Source organism: Pipra filicauda, unplaced genomic scaffold (genome assembly GCF_003945595.2).
Source record: "Pipra filicauda isolate LSUMZ 115617 unplaced genomic scaffold, ASM394559v2 scaffold58_size5111680_pilon, whole genome shotgun sequence".
Lineage (NCBI taxonomy): Eukaryota > Metazoa > Chordata > Aves > Passeriformes > Pipridae > Pipra > Pipra filicauda.
Genome location: NW_024104742.1, coordinates 451,420 through 467,765, shown reverse-complemented (window position 1 = coordinate 467,765; position 16,346 = coordinate 451,420). Strand labels below are relative to the sequence as shown.

General features: G+C 47.1%; 1 protein-coding gene across 1 annotated transcript in view; it reads right to left on the bottom strand.

The window, feature by feature from the left end:
• Positions 1-8,229: 8,229 nt before the first annotated feature.
• HS6ST2 (heparan sulfate 6-O-sulfotransferase 2) overlaps positions 8,230-16,346 on the bottom strand; it is a 127,331-nt gene continuing 119,214 nt past the window's right edge. The window contains exon 2 of the mRNA XM_039387827.1: positions 8,230-11,125. Within this exon, the coding sequence (XP_039243761.1) occupies positions 10,423-11,125 (703 nt within the window). The 3' untranslated portion in view covers positions 8,230-10,422. The remainder of the gene's footprint in view (positions 11,126-16,346) is intronic.

The following is a 16,346-nucleotide window of genomic DNA, read 5'->3' as shown; positions in this document are numbered from 1 at the left end:
TTTATGCACTCGATGCAACCTAAATTTAATACAACAGGCACTTAAAATGTATTTCCAGAGAAAATGCTTGTTCTAGTAGAAATTTTGTCATTTTGCACAGAAAAACAGCTACTGGAGCTGCAGGAGCAGCTGGCTGCATTTTGTGTGCTCTCAGAATCTGATTTCCTGTGTTTCTGAACAAAAAATTAAAAGGTCAGAAAGACTCTTCTGTAATAGCAGCTCTGGCCTATTTTTCACCTATTGCTTTTTCATTTATTCATATCTTCCTCAGGGACTGGTCTACCTATTAGAATAATAAGGTTATTTTCTGAGCCTAATCTAGAGAAAATAAATTAAAAAGTCTAAACCTTTCATTAGATCTCAGAGAGACAGAATTTCTCGGTCAAGGAGAGCTGAGACACTCAGGAATAAATGTCCAGCAAATAACATTTATTAATTATGCATATTCATACCCACAGCCATGGACACAGGCAGCCTCCACCAGCAGGCTCACAGAATGCTGCCTGCAAACTAATGTGTTAAGTAAATAGCTCTCTTATTGGTCTAAGTAGTCACGTAGTAAAGGAGCTCACATTTCCAAGTAGCCATGGAGCAAAATAATAGAAAAGCTGTTAAAATTCAGAGTAAGATAGATTGTATTATATTGCCTAAATTAAAGCCTAAATTGCTATGGATGTAAACACTAAAGTTTTTACTTTGTTCCGCTTCTGAATACCAAGCAGAACCTGGCCAGCACATAGAAATCCTTCCAATAAATGCCTCTTTCTGCCCTGGAGGTCAGATGGGGCCAGGGAGGGGGCTGAGAGAAGAAGTCCTTGCACTGGATGTGGGCAGAGATCAAGCTGGGATTTGATGAGATGTCCAGGCATCTCTGCTGCTTGGCAGGTGAAGGGAGCATTGAATCTTCAGCCCCACGATCAGCAGCAAAGTCTTCCTCACACAAGAGCCTGCCTATGGCAAAGGGCATCCTTGGCTTTAGGGGCCTGAGAAATGAGCTCTTCTCTGAGGTCTCACAAGCAAGTCACCCTTAAGATGTGCTAGATATGTCCCCTCTCACCCCAACCACATCTTCATTGCTCCTCTGGGAGCCAGGCTGACCATCAGTCAAACAAAAACAAAAAAGTCATAACCAACCTTTTGGTCGAGCAAATCCAAGGTGCATCCTGCTTAATTACTAGCAGTCATGAGAAATATCAGAGCCATCTCCCAGAATCAGAGCTACGGAGCTGCATGCAATTGCAAGGGATGCATCCAAGCCCTCATACAAGGTCTGTGAGGAAGATGAGTGCTGCCAGGGTCAGATGAGGGCCAATGTCCTTGGTTATGACCTGCTGCACACAAGCAATATACAAAATGATCAACAAGTTGCAGAGCAGGAGAGCTCTTTTTTGCAGCAGTTTTGCCCCACTGTCACCCTCAGAGTGGCCTGCTTCCCACCTTGGGGCCTTTCTGGCCCCCCAAACCTAAGTGCTGCACATATCCATGGCTGTGTTTCCCTTCCAGGGAAGGCTGTATGCCTGCACAGAATGGCCCTGCTCAGCACCCTGCTGATCACTGCAGGGGATGGAGACAGGCAGCATATTGCAGCATCCCTGGAGGCACAGGGGACAGCATCACTGTCCCAGCCGCTGGTGCCAGCTGAGATATTTCTTTAAAGGGTCAGCATGAACTGACCCATGAATATTCAGAACCTTTGTAGCAGCAAGACCTTTTGTAAGAGTTCACAACTGTTAAGGGTGGCTGAGATGATTAGATTGTCTCCACTTGCCCCTTATACTTGGAGGGCGCCCTCCACAATTCAGCCAGTTGCACTTGCACTGAGTACAACAACAATTTTACCTGGCAGAAGCACCCCTCACAGAACAGCAGCCAGCCTTCATCTGTAGACAGCAAGAACTGGAGAATCCTCTGCTCCCCTCAGTGGCTTGTTCCAGCAGTTAATCACCCCCTCTCAGAAATTTGTGCATGAACCAGTAACGTAAAATTAATGATTTCTTTCATCTCCTGCCTTGGCAGCCTGCTTGAGCTGCTTGTTCTACTGACAGCAGTGATTCAGTAATCTGAAAAACATTGTACTTAGTTTACAATATTAACAGCTGAGTGTACAGATACAGAGATTGTATTTATCCTCATGGAAAGGTTGTTCTGCAGCCTGCAGAAGGTGACAGAATGAGTCACCTTTACATCTTAATTTCTAGTATTGCCTCTGCAGTCTTTGATTTGGCTTTCACTTTTGTACAGAAGTGACAGAAAGCACCCAGGTCAAATGGGCTTGTCGGGGATGAGGGTTTAGGGTATGGGCTGTCAGACTCAGCAAAGAACTAGCAGGCAGGAGCATGTGGGCCCAGATCCCACTTTATCACAACATGGCCTGCACCTTACAAACCTCCAGCCCAGGCAGTGATCCACCACCCAGGTGTCTTGGGAGGAAAAACACTGCTGACAGAGCGTGTTCTGTGAGTCCCATCCTGCTGAAGAGCTGAGCACCGTGAGGTGAAAACAGAGAGACAGACATTTCAGTTCTGATCTGCTTCTCCTCATTCAAAATCTGATCTGCCACTCACAGAAAATCAATGCAGCTGAACCAGATAATGCCACCCCTCTGCCCTTCCACGGGAAAGAGAGAGATCAGCTATGACAAACGCAGAGGGCCACAAAAAGTGCACTGACTTAAAGAGCCATCAGAGTAATTTTAAAATCAATGTGATGTTTGACAAAGAGCCAGCATGACTCCTTCCAGACTGGCAGCGACATCCCAAAAGGCTCTGGGAGGGAGTTAGAATTCTGCAGGCAGCACTTTGCACGCACTGACGCCGATGCAGCATTTTCCCAGCAAGGCCATAAAAAGGGAATAATAAAAAAAAAAAAAAAAGCAGCAGCATTGCAATGGTGTGACCGGGTGACGAGGGGAAGCTGCACTGTGTGTGAGTCAGCAGCACCGCGGAGTCCCTGCAGAGTCAGCCCACACACCATCCGTAAGGATGGCCAGGCAGCCTCCGTGTGGAATGTGCTCTGAAGGGCATCGGAGGAGGGCAGGACTTCGTTAATTGTAATTTGTGTTCTCTCCACAATGGAGCTTGAGGACACAGCTTCAGGACTGCTTGGGAAAGCTGCTGTTGCCAGCCTTACCCCTTCTGCCTGTTGTGGTGCTGGAACTGCCTCCCCACATGTCGAATCAGCCCCAGCAGCCAGTGTTATTTTGGCAGAGCCTAGTGCATGTGGGCTTCCTGGGCAGGATCTGGGATGGCCATGGCTGAGCCATGGACGGATCCTGTGAGCAATCCCAGTATGGATGCAGATGAAACGCAGCATTGCTGCCCAAAGCATGGCAGTGCGGAGGGGCACAGGGATGTGACAAGGACTCACCATGGACAGTCTGTCTTTGTCCCCCACTCTCCCTTCCTGAGCAGTCCTAGTACTGCTGCTCTGCACCAGCAGACTGGAGTTCCTGCTCCCAGAAGTGCTTCTCTGAAAAGAGGACTAACCTGCTCAAGGCTCACCAATCTTTAGTGACTTCCAAAGTGACAGTCACATTCCAGGCTCTGGTATAGTTTCAAACACTGCAGGAATTACTCCAGGTGCGGCAATTCCCTGCAGAACGCAAAAATCCCAGGAAAGACTGGGGACAGATCATCTTCTTGTGTGGGGACAGATCATCTTCCCACTGGGCACCTTTTCACACAGGTCCTGCTGCTCAGAGGCACTAAGGGCCCATGCCCAGCTGAGGTTTCTCACCCAGCCACGTAACCACTTTCTGCATCCCCTTACCTCAAAACCCCTGCCGTGGGGCCGACCTGGGGCCAGCTCCCAGCGACACAGAGACAGCTGCACAACCGTGGATGCTCCGGGAGGGCGGGGCTGGTCCCAGGGCCCCACGCCCGATCCACCCTGTGCCCCCAGCCCGCAGCAGCATCTCCCCAGACCGGGCCGAGTGGGCCCTCACTGACCTCCAGACAATTGCAGCCTGCGGGGACCGCCCCTGCCCTGTCGCCCATTAGCAGGGGATTGACTTCAAAGTGCTGGAGCAGCTGATGCTGCTGAGGGTGCTGCAGCCATTCAGACGGCTTTATTCATTAGTAATTAGGCAGGCGTTGTCTGGCATCTAGATTAATCCCACTTTTAATTATTTTGAAACTGTGTGAGATTTCCCAGGCATTAAAGATTATGTACGCGCTTGCTGATTCCACAGCAATTATTCTAATGTAATGATGTCTATTAATACGCTTCCCAGCTTGCCATGCCCAGAGGGGAAATTCCCAGTTTCCCCCTATGGAGCACACATCTCTCATGCGGCATAACCCCCCTATCCACCTGCTTATGTGGCACAAAATAATACTTTTCATGTGCTCCACCTAATACTAATACCATTACAGAGCTGTTGCTGTATCAAGCACCAGGAATAGATTACAAAGGGGTTACAGATCCCTCGAGGCTCTGCTTCCCTTACAGTCACAGAGCAGTGGCTCCTGCTGCAGGGACAGGAGTGGAGACTCCACTGGAAAAGCTGGAGCATCCTTCCTTCCCTGGGAAACTGCTCCAGGTCTCACACCCAGCTGCCAGCTGCAGTCCACCTCAAAAAATTAGCTTATATTTGTAGGGCTTTTTGAAAGGAAAGGGTCACAGCATTTCCATCCCGAGTCAGGCTAAACCGTTTAACCTGAAATCAAAGGCTTAATTCAGCTTGTGGATCATTTGAGACCGTTACAGATTACCTTTACAATTTAAAGACAGCTTTCAAAAGACGAATATAATTTCAAAGACATTGAACTGTGAGCTGAGAACCTCAAAACACAGAGCTTTGGCCTAAATATCTCTTGAACCCATCCTTTGCCACTATAGCTCTCATCATTCTCAAGCTTCATTTATCAGAAAATTTACTACTGACTGCCAAAACAAGTGCTGTGCCACTGACCACCAACTGAGGCTCTGGAGCTGAGACCTCATTAACACAAAGAGGGCTTGAGTAAATGTTGTGCCAGGAGTCATTTGCAGCCCTCTGTCCATGAATGGCCATCAGAAAATACATATATTTGACATTAATCTCTATAGTTTATACAATTTATGTAGAGGTTTATGTCAACAACTGCTTGTGAAAATCCTTCCAAGTGAAAGCCTTATTTGCAGTCATACAAGGGAATACATAAATTAAATAGCTGAGGATACCAAAAGGCAGCGGCTGTATTGTCCTGAAAATGAACACTCAGCCCTCACTATAACTATTTTGATTGCTTTGCATATAGATTGTTTCAGCATTTCATTGCTCCCAAAACAAAAAGCGATATAACCTCTCCTGCCTGGCCTAATGCATCCTTGCAGAGCTAAACTGCATGACAGAGCTTCTGGGCAGAGACTATGGGTAATTTGGCTGATAGATACTCTGGAAGCTCAGAGCCAAATTCGATTTCAGGTCTAAACTCGTCACTCCGTCTCTAGAGATGGCAGAGCAGTGATATTAGCATGATGGCAATGCCGTTGACTCTGAACTCAAGAAATGGATTAAATGAAATTACACTCTTCCCTGATGAGGCTCGTGGAACAGGGAGATTGCTTTAGGAAACCCAGAATTGAATTTCATAGGTAAGAGTTCAGACGCTGTGCTATTTGCACAGGAAGGTTTGGGCAGGCTGTTCCTCTGCGCTGCACGGAACCACAGCTGCCAGTGGGGCAGGAAGGACAGAGTGCCAGCTGCCCCCAGAGCCCAGATCCCACCCTTGTTCAGATCACAGCTTGGTTTGTCACTGCTCCATCCACTTTGGAGGCAGGAGATCCCAGGTCTCCATCCCAGCATTCACATTCCCACATGAGGAGAGAAGGACCCTCCGCTTTTCTCCTCTCACACAGTGCCACCTCAGCAGGGTCTAGCAATAGCCAAAGCATCCCCAGCTCCTCCCAAATACTTTGGAGACAGGGATATTTTTAGTAAGTGAAAGATTTAAATTTATCACCTGCTTGGAAAATATTTCTCCTGCAGAAAATGTCTCCATAAGGATCACCTCTCCACCCAGAGCTGCTCTCTGTGCCTCCCTGGGAGCACTGGGCCAGTCCAGCAGACTTGGTCTGCAGCTGAGGGTTTGCATTAGTTTGACAGGTTCTCTCAATTATCTGATATTTCTGGCTCAAATTTAAGAGAGGAGATGTATCAAGTTTCCCTCTCCTTTCCTCACTGATTTCATGAACTGAAATAGCTGAATTGCATTGGTATCTGTCAGGTGTTATTCATGGCTCTGATAATTTTGGATAATGTGTGAATTAAAAAAATTATACAAAAAATCCGTCAGTTCATTTTACTCAAAAATGACATAATTGGAAGCAAACATATTACAGCACACTAAAATATATCATATGTTATATAAAGAGGTTGCAAAGGACAAAAATCAGCTGTGCAGTTCACCCCCAACAACCTTTGCGTACCAGGTACCCTTTAGGAAAACTTTCAGTCCCAAACTATTAGTCCCAAATGCAACCCTTTGCAAGGCCACACAGGTCTCACAGGTATCAACTTTCCAATCTTTTGGAGAGCAAAAGGAACCAAAACACATCTCCATCTCCAGAGCAGCCCTTGGCTCTGCACTGACTACCCCAGGCTGATGCTGGGAGTGCCAATGGTGCTGACATCCCTTTCTATCCCTGCAAACTTAAGAAGCATCTTGGTGCTCAGGAGAATTTTCTTAACGTGTCTCCAGGCTTTTCAAAACTCACCAGAGGGTTTGAAAGTCACTTTACTCACTGCTGTAGCTCCTCAGTTTCTGAACTTTGTCTGTCCAAACGCATCCCCTCCTCTTCCATTCTTCCTCTCCTAAAGTAACAGTTTTCTCAGCTGTCAAAGTACTCCATTCCAAAGGCAATCCCAATTAGTTTTATGCCAGACTCCACTGCTGGGTGCTTTTTAGCTGCAGGGAGGCATCTTGCATGACCTCTATCCCATTAGCAGCTCCACCAGCAGCTCTCTCAGTGCAGTCATAGACCTGTCTGTAAAGGCAGTCAAATGCAGGTTTGCTGGCAGACCTCTCCATTCCCCACTCCCCATGACTCAAAAAGGCTCATAGAGGTAAGATGTCCCTGCAGGTACTTGGAAGAGGAAGGGCAGTTCTGTCCTTGCAGGGGAATTCAACCAGGTCAAGGTAAGGTCTCCCACAGACACCTTCATGTCAACTGTCCTGCTGCAAGTCTGGCAAACCTGTGGATCTTTTACAACCACCAAGACAAAAATGCCTTCATCCAAATTTTAAACAAGTATCTTTATGGCATCTCTGCCCAAGAAAATGCTCAGAGGGCTGGAGAACCTCTGCTATAGAGACAGGCTGAGAGAGCTGGGGTTGTTCAGCTTGGAGAAGACAAGACTCTGGGGACAACTCAGAGCCCCTTCTAGTACCTGAAGAGGCTCCAAGAGAGCTGGAGAGGAAGTTGTGACAAGGGCATGGTGTGACAGGACAAGGGTTAATGGCTTCAAAGTGAAAGAGGGCAGATATACACTAGATATTAGGAAGAAGTTCTTCCCTGTGAGGGTGAGGCCCTGGCACAGGTTGCTCTGTGGCTGCTCCATCCTGGAAGTGTTCAAGGCCAGACTGGATGGAGCTTGGAGCAACCTGGTCTAGTGGAAGGTTTTCCTGTCATGGCAGAGGGGTTGGAACTAGATGAGCTTTAAGGTCCGTTCCAATCCAAACCATTTTATGGTTCTTTGATTCTATGATATGATTTTTTCTATTTGATTTGGGGTACTATGGCTTAATTAATTCTTACCTGCTTTTGCATCCAATTCTGGTTTTGTCTTTTTTTGTGTGTGTGTTTAAAAATGTCCCCAGGAGTGATACAGCAGGATGCACTGGAAGTCAGTGGCTAGGCAGCCTGCTCCTGGAGCAAAAACAGAGGGTTATCACATAAAGGAAAAAAAAAAATCATATGCATAAACACACATATATGTACACACAGAGAAAGAATTCCTTAATGCTGCAGAACATTGACAATCATACTTAAAATCACCAGAGACCACAGCTTGTTTTTCTGAGGACCGCTCAGAAAAGCAGCCATAACTCCACAGTAACTCCTGAACCAGAGAAAGTCCACAGTGGCTTTGCCCTTGAAAGCTGTAGTTTAAATACACTTCAGAAAAGCCATGATTTCAAACTCATATCCTTGCTGTCAACTGCTATTTCATTCATGGAATTACCATTCATTCTGAACTGCACAGCTCCCAACATGCCGTCAGAAAAAGAAATAAGCACATGAAAATCAGAAGTCTGTAGTTAAATTTTATTTATCAGTTCTATTGTTAAATTACACAATCAAAGTCAGTGGATTGGCCTGTAAATCTACACAATAAGACAGCGTCTACGGTGGAAATCAGTAGAATTTGATATGGTTATGACAAAATGGTATCCTTATATTCGTACATCCCCTATATACAATAAACAGTATACACAAAGAAAATGCAACTAGTCTCTGTAAACCATGCACACCACAGCATAAAAACAAGATGCACCTCCTGCAACAGGCCTCCAGCTCACCCACGGTTAAGTCCTGTTTACAGCAGTGCCCTTCAGTTTTATTTTCCCCCGTAAAAACCAAAATACAACCGAGACATCATATTGACAACTGCAGTTCTCATTTAAAAAAAAAAATAAATTGCTGTACATGAAGTTATTCTCTTCTCGAAGCTGCTAACGCAGGGTATTGGTTTGCTGCTGCTTTGCTCTCTGCTTGCCCCCAGCAGGATTTCTGCCCCTAGGCTGCCACACAACATCAGATGGAAAACGGCTTCCAAGTAACTTAGGCGTGGAGCCTAAGATTGTTTTAAAGCCTTCTGCCTCATCTTCTGCCCCCCTGCCTTCATAGTGTATAGAGTATTACAGGTGAAAGGCAATAGTGCAAGTGAGCCTTGTAAGCATCGTGTCCACGGGGACACAGAGGGCCCTTTCTGGGTGCCCCCATCTGCGCACCCGCTCCGGGATCTCCGTTCAGTGCCAAGCTCGGGAGCGCTGCAGGCTGTGTATGGATTTTCTGAACTTGCTGAATGTCTAGCCCAAGCCTTGCAGAGGTTTTTTATTTTTTTGCATAGAGATTTATAGGAGCCCCTTGTACTACCTGCCCCGTCTGCTCTCCCTGTCGCTCTGGGTGAGGCCGGAGGGCTGCGGGTGAGCCCGGCCCAGCTCCAGCTCTGCACCCTGTGTCCCAGCAAAGCCTGCTCGGGAGCAAGCTGCTGCACCCCAGGCATCACAACACCTTCTCATCCCATGTAACTATGGCTATGGTAAAACTGGCTTCCATCATTTTCAGTCCTCGCTCATCTGTCATTGCTAAGAAGGGCTCAAGAGCATAGGAAAAAAAAAAAGCCCTGTTCTTATCTGGTGTAGCAAAGATTTACTGGAAGTAAATCCTAATTCAAGTGTAAATCTACTTCCATTAAGCAATTCTCTTCATAATATTGCTGGGATTAGAGAGTTTTATGACTTTTTAAAGACACTACACAAATATCCGCAACATAATTTCATCTAGTTTATACCACCAATTATTAAGGAATGATAAATTCAGCATTATGTATTCTAATGGGTAAGAAAGACTTAAAATGAGACACTGTCACAGGATTATAATTTGGAATAGGCTTTATGAAACAAACATGAGAGCGTGCTGCAACTTTTCCAGAATGGTTAAAATCATACTGCCCTGAAAAAGTCTCAAAACAGTGTCTATAACATTGGCATTGAGTTCAGAAAACTATGTATGATTTTTTTTTCCTTTTTTTTTAATATGAGATAGATCAAGCTTAAAACTCTAAACAGCAGTAGGTAGAAAAAGTTTAAAATTTTAAATATTTATATAACTAGAGAAATTACTTCTATTCATTTTAAAAGCCAATATTATACATAAAACTAGTCAATAATTTTTCTAGACCTTTACTGTTCCCTTCATTGTCCATTCATTAACTTGGTAAATATCATAAGCAGTTGGTGCCCTTGAAAACACATCATTAAAATAAAGATAAAATCAAAGGGAAAAGGTTTTGCTCGTATACTGTATTGTGAGAGTATGCTAAATGCTCGTTATTAGGACATGAGTTTGCTTCCCAGATAGATTTCAGCCGAGCATCATAAACATTTTCCAGCATCCCATTTTGTACTCATAGCTAATTTAAGGATAATTTTTTTCTTTCTTTTCTTTTAAATAAATGTCCAAGCAAACATTTCCGATGAGCCGACTTGGCTCCTGTATTTCATAAATAATCCAACAAACCTAAAAAGGACAATTTAATTACACGCTAAGATTAAGTGTTCCACGTACAGTACAACATTTACTGCAAAGGCAACTGCAAAGGCAACATTTTAACCTCTTTTTGCTTCGGACCCTCAAGAAGCGTCGTTTGCCGTCTCCGATTTGCAGGTTGGGGTTGGGTCCCGCTTCGTTTTGGTGCCCGGCGAGTGCCCCCCACTACCGCCGCCACCGCTCCACGTTCCCTATGTAGTCAGTGCTGGAGCTGTTCTCTCCCTGCTCCCTCAGGTGTGCCTGCTTTGCCCGCAGGATCTTCCGCTGCTCCTGGCGTTTCCGCCGCGCCTCCTGGTGCTCCTTCTGCCGCATGTACTGGTACCGCTGCAAAAACAGGTCTTTTGCATAATCGTACAATTCCATGTCTAAAAAATTGAGGGCCTCGATGCGCTGCTGAGTCTGCTTGTCTATCTCCACGCTGGAGGCCCTTGTGCTATTGTACTGCGTGAACGGCGAGATGAAGTTCATGTTGAAAGTCTTCTCAAAGAGATACTGAGTCTTGCGCTGGAACTCGGTCAGGCCGAAGAAGGCCATGCGCTTCAGGTTCTCCTTGGCACTGTCCAGCAGAACCTTATTTCTCTGCTCCTCAGGCATGACTGACAGATTGTAGCATCCCACCAGGCTGAGGTCGGAGAGCATGCGGACCTGGCGGTTGTTGGCCAGGTTGTAGGGGCAATCCATGAACTCCTGCAGGGAACAGCCCGACCAGTCGTCCCCCGTGTAGCAGCTGGGCAGCTCCTCGGTGGTTGGGGACCGGCCATCACAGACATGCAGGGACGCCTTCCACGTCGCTCCTCGCTGGACGTGGCGCCATTCGCTCAGGTATCGGGAGACGGGGTCACGCAGGATGGTGATATAGTAGAAATTCCTGCCGAGGGGAAAGGAAAACAGAGTGTTTAGTCCCGTGTGTCCCCAGCACACAGCGAATTAACGTTCAAAATCAATAGGAACCCAGAGATGCACTTAAGAGGCTTTCCAGAGCCCTGCTGCAGCACGCTCCTCCGTGCGCTCACCTCTGCAGGGTGAAGGATGGCTGAACAAATTCCTGGGGGGAGTGGGAAGGTTGTTATGTACCTGCACACACACAGCTGACTCTGTTTAACAGGTGTTGCCTCTACAAAGGTGAGGGGAACCCAAAATTTCCCTCTGTGCTGGGCTGCCCGTGTGGCAACATGCTCCTGCTGGTGTCCCAGTTGATGCTCTCCCCAGACCTTGGAGAATAATCAAAGTATCTCCCAGGATGTAAGCCCCAACCCAAGCAGGACACAGGTAGCTCTGGCTCTTTTAATACAGGACTGCAATGATGAGAGAGGAGAGCTTAGTGACTAACAGGAAAATAAAGGATGCATTGCAGCATTTTGTAAGAGAAAAGGTTTCCAAGGGAGGTGCTGGCTTTGGTTTGGAGCAACAGGATGGTGGCACATGCAGGGCACGTGCTGCCTCAGGGAACCCATCAGCTGGAAAAGTTGCAAGTTCAACCATAGGTATAGCATTAAGAGCTCACTCTGGGTTATATATTAATATCCACCATCAAACACCATGTTGTCCACTGTCACAGCCTAAAGTCATGCAAAGGACATGGTATTTGCACCTTCACTAACACGACCATGGCCTCAGCAATGGTGCTGGAGGAACACTGTCAGGATACCAGCTACCTGCTTAAGTAAATAGAATTAAAGTAGCTCAATAAGCAAATTGTCCTGCCAGGGAAGGCCACTCCTCCAGTACAAGGACACTGAGGAGTGTGTGCCCAGGAGCCCTGAGCCCTTGGGGTGTGATTGTCGTGTCCTTGGTGCTGTGTAAGGAGAAGAAGGATATTCATTTGCTTTCCCAAGTGGCATCATGACTGGCCACCCCTCAGTAAACCTTTTGTTCCCTATCGCTTCCTTCAGCAGAAAAGCCACTAGATGTCAATGTTTTACAGAAAATTGTCTCTGGGTGGACTAAAAAATGAGTCACAAGCACAAAAAGGATCCAACAGCACAGGGGAAAGGAAACCTGGAGAGTCACCATTCCTCTTCCTATTTAGAACATCCACACTCATAAATAATTGAGTAAGTAGAAAATACAATAAACATGCAAAACCAAATAAAGCCAAGCAGCCCAGTTCAGCATCAGTGGCTGGAAACAACAGCACCTCATACTCGGAGCCAGGACACCAACTGGCACCATCACCATCCCCACCCTCATCCAAGTGCTGCTGCCACCCCTCCTGCCTCTGAGGGATTTGGCCACAGATTCACAGAACAAAGGGAGCCAAAACCCTGCCATGACCCCAAGGAAAGTCCTTTTCCCCAAAAGTGCCATTCAAGGATTTCACTGAGAGTCGGAGGTAACAGGAAGCAAGAACAAAGCTCACTTTCATGACTGAGACCTCTTCAAGACCTCTGTCTTACCTCAGCAGGTCTCTGGTAGCATTGGAGAACCGACCTGCCAAAGGAAAAGGGCTTTCCTTGAGCACCATCACCTCAACCAGTCACTCCCACAAGCAGGAGCTGTCCCTGGTCATGCTTGTGCCACAGGCTCCTTTGGTGTAGCAGCGACACAGCCTTGTCAGGGTCCCCAACATGGGAAATGGGGCATCTCTGGGGCAAACTCAATCCCCTTCTTTAAATTCTGTTAGGACTTCTCACCCTTGGATCTAGTTTATTGGGATACTGCACTAAAATAACGACCCAACCATATAGCACTAACCTCTGCACTAACTATAGCAACTAATATTCAGCAACAAACATCTGATGACTGAGGAGGCAAAAGCAAAGCCCTGCTTACCCCAGAGCTCCTTGTATGAGCTGACCCACCAGCAGTTCAGCGAGGCTGGGAGGAGAGTGGGGTGCAGGCACAGGGGTGCTGCCAGCTGAGGGAGAGGGCCAAACAAGCCATATGCTCTAAGGTCATCACAGAAATCAATGGGAAGTTAAGGCAAAAAGGGAAACAAATCCTGAGCCAAGATCGATCCAGCAAGCATTTTATTATAGTTCAAACCCTTCAGCCAGTCTCCCTTTGTCCCCTTTGGTCACAGGCGGTGGTGACAAAGCATCTCCCTTGGCTGCTGCTGTAAAAACAAAAGAATGAATAAAAACTTGTGTGTTGGTGGAAGAGGCTGTGTCGTAAGGAATCACCGTCAGCCTGGGTGGCCGGCAGCCTCATCCCTCTGGATATCTCCATCAGCACCTGTCAGGGAGAAACGCTGCAGTCCAGGGAGACCAGGAGATGAGGCTGAGTAAAGATGCTCACTGGACTCTGCAGTGAGCCTGAAGGTGTCTGGTTGTCCCTCAGCACCCTGTGCTTGGGGATGCCAGGCCATTGGCAGGGCTACTTATGGGATGCCCCAGACGGAGCCCATGTCCTACCTGGCCTGAGCACCAGCTCCTTGCAAACATGCTCATTGCTGTTATTTATTCCATGTTGTTACTTCCCAGTTGAATCCTGCTTTCAAGAAATGACTTAGAGAGAGATGCTTTGTCAGCTGCTGGGCCAATCTCAGCTACATTGTGCATTTTCCCCCTTCTTAAGTCTGCCTATTAAAATTCTACTGAAAAAGGAGGTGACCCTTCTGGGAACACCAGCTTTTGGGTTTGCCCCAAGCCATTTCCTCCAAGTTAGGAATCATGGCAGCTCCAAGAAAGCAGCCGTGCTGCTCTGCATTCATCTGAACTGAGCTTCAAAAAGTCACAAAAGCTTTAATGCATCGTCAAGTCAGAGCCGTGCCAGAGATGGAATCGTCCATCAGCACTTTGAGCATCATTCTGCTGCAACGGGGAGGAAGACTCAAAGCTTTGCAATTATTTTTAGCTCTGTATGTAACAGCTTGTTCTTTCTGTCGTCTTAACAAGGGGGTGTTGAGCTCCTGCCCATTCCATGAAGCTTGTGCTTCAGAGCCCGAGACAACATGTTTGCAGGTAGAGCTCAAACTACTGTGAATCATCCCTCCAACTTAGAGCTGCACTCACCAGAAAAACAGCTTTTCTGTCAAAGTTGAGCTGGGTGCCCATGAAGCAGAAAACAAAAGGAGCTCCAGGGCAACTCACAAAGTAGGTTGACCCTGAAGGCATCAGGAATGTGAGATGGTGTGACAGTCATTTGTTTCTGGTATGTCCCCGGAGCTACCAGGTGGCTATTCCCCTTTCCCCACCTCTGCCAAACACAGGGGAAGAATGAAAATCTGTTTTTCCAAGCGAGTGATTTTTTTTTTAAATGAATCCTTGTATAAACCTTCTAATTGCATCATTAAAGAAAAAAAATTAAAGTCCAAGTGAGGAGGTGTGAAACCCCAGGGGATGACAGCACTGAGTAAAGCCAAAGATTTCAGAGCCTGGAGAAGCTGCCAGGGAAGGGATACCCAGGTACCCACACCACAGTGCTCAAGGGGCTCTTCACCTGCAGAGCTGCTCCGCTGAAAAGAGGGGAGGAGGAGGTGACTCTGCTTAAGCATCCAATGGGTCAGAATCTCCTGAAGTCAGGTACACCTCATCCCAACCCCACTGCCCTGGCTGTTTAATTGCTTGTTGAGGTTAAGGGAGGCTGAAGGTCAGACGCTGGCAGCTGCCATGCCTTCAGCCTGGAAACCCGAGCCTGGCTTGATGGAGCTATGAGGTAAGGGGCTGGAGAGGGGAGCTGAAAGCTGAACATCCACTCACCATTACATCCATTAGCAAATGGATCAGTAGGTGAGGGACTGAGTGACCTTTTCCCATTTCTGCTCAGAAATGAGGCTATGGCAAGAAGGGTTTTGTAGGCTACAGGGGGTGAGAAACCTACAGCCTTTGCACAGGGAGCAAGGCAGCCCTGGGAACATCCCAATCTCCCCCCAGGCTATGCTCGGGGACAAACTAACCCAGGGAAACACAGCTTTAGCACAGGGCTTCGGAAGCAGAGCTATGATTTCCAGGGAAAGTACTGGGGCAGTCCCATTCACCAGGCAAAAGTAAGGTTATGTTTTAAGCTGGCTCAAGCACACCAGCTTGTATCTAGGTCAAGTTCATACAGATGATAAGCCTGGCTAGGACGTCTGGAGTTGCAAACGGGGCTTGTGCAGTGAATAGGAGGCAATTTTGAACAAGCATCTCCATCTCTTTGGGTGGAGATGGAGGCAAGGAAATATGGGAATGTTTCCTACTCTGGGAGGTTTCTTCCCCTTGGTCCATGGACTTTGCAGTACATTAACAGGGCAGTGTGAAACCAAGATGGATATTTTGAAAGTTCCCTCTGAATGGGCAGGGGCAAAGGGACAGATGAGATTTGTACCACATCCAGCAGAAATGCAAATAAAATGAACTAAAACCCTGCAGCACAGATTCAGCATATCATGCAAAGGACTAAGGACGGAGCTACCAAAAAAAGAGAAATAATCATAGGGTTGGTGCTCCGGCACCAGAAACAATGCACAATCACCAGAGCCGGCAAGCAGCACAAGGACATCGGTGTCCTTCCCCCGTTCCCCACAAACTGCTCACGCTGCTGAATGGAAATCCACAGAGCTCATTTACAAAAGAGTAGTCACATACTCATTCTTTCAAAAGCTGAGCAATCTGGGGTTTTTTTGAGACACCAACTTGTCTCACTCAGCTCATTTGACCAGAGGAAGATGCTCCTACACTGTGGCCACGTGCACGGATCTCTTTCTCCACTGTTCCCAGCAGTGAACTGAAACTGTTCTGCAGGCGGGCTCCTGCACTCCCCCCTCGCCCCAAAAAGCTCAGAAAATGTCCCCGCTTGGGATTATTTGACAGCAAAGTCACGGACAATGATGGAAGGTCAGGATCATGAACGGCACGAGTCTCACATTCCTTGTTCTGCTCTCAGAAACCCTCCCCGCACGGCTCTGAAGCTGCTGATGGATTTTAATCTTTGGCAGAGGGTCTCCCTGCCGATCAATCATTCCCACCACATCTCTCCGAGAAGTCAAACTCAATTACACCACGTCGGGTGCCGAGTGCTTCACTCCCAGAAGGTGAGGTTAATTCCCATCAAGAGTGGCCCACTGAGAATTTGATTTGCTAATACCGCAAATTGTTCCTCCAACAGAAATACCCCTGCTGCCTAATTTGTTGGAGGCAGGCATCTGTTTGGAGATCACTCAGAGAGAG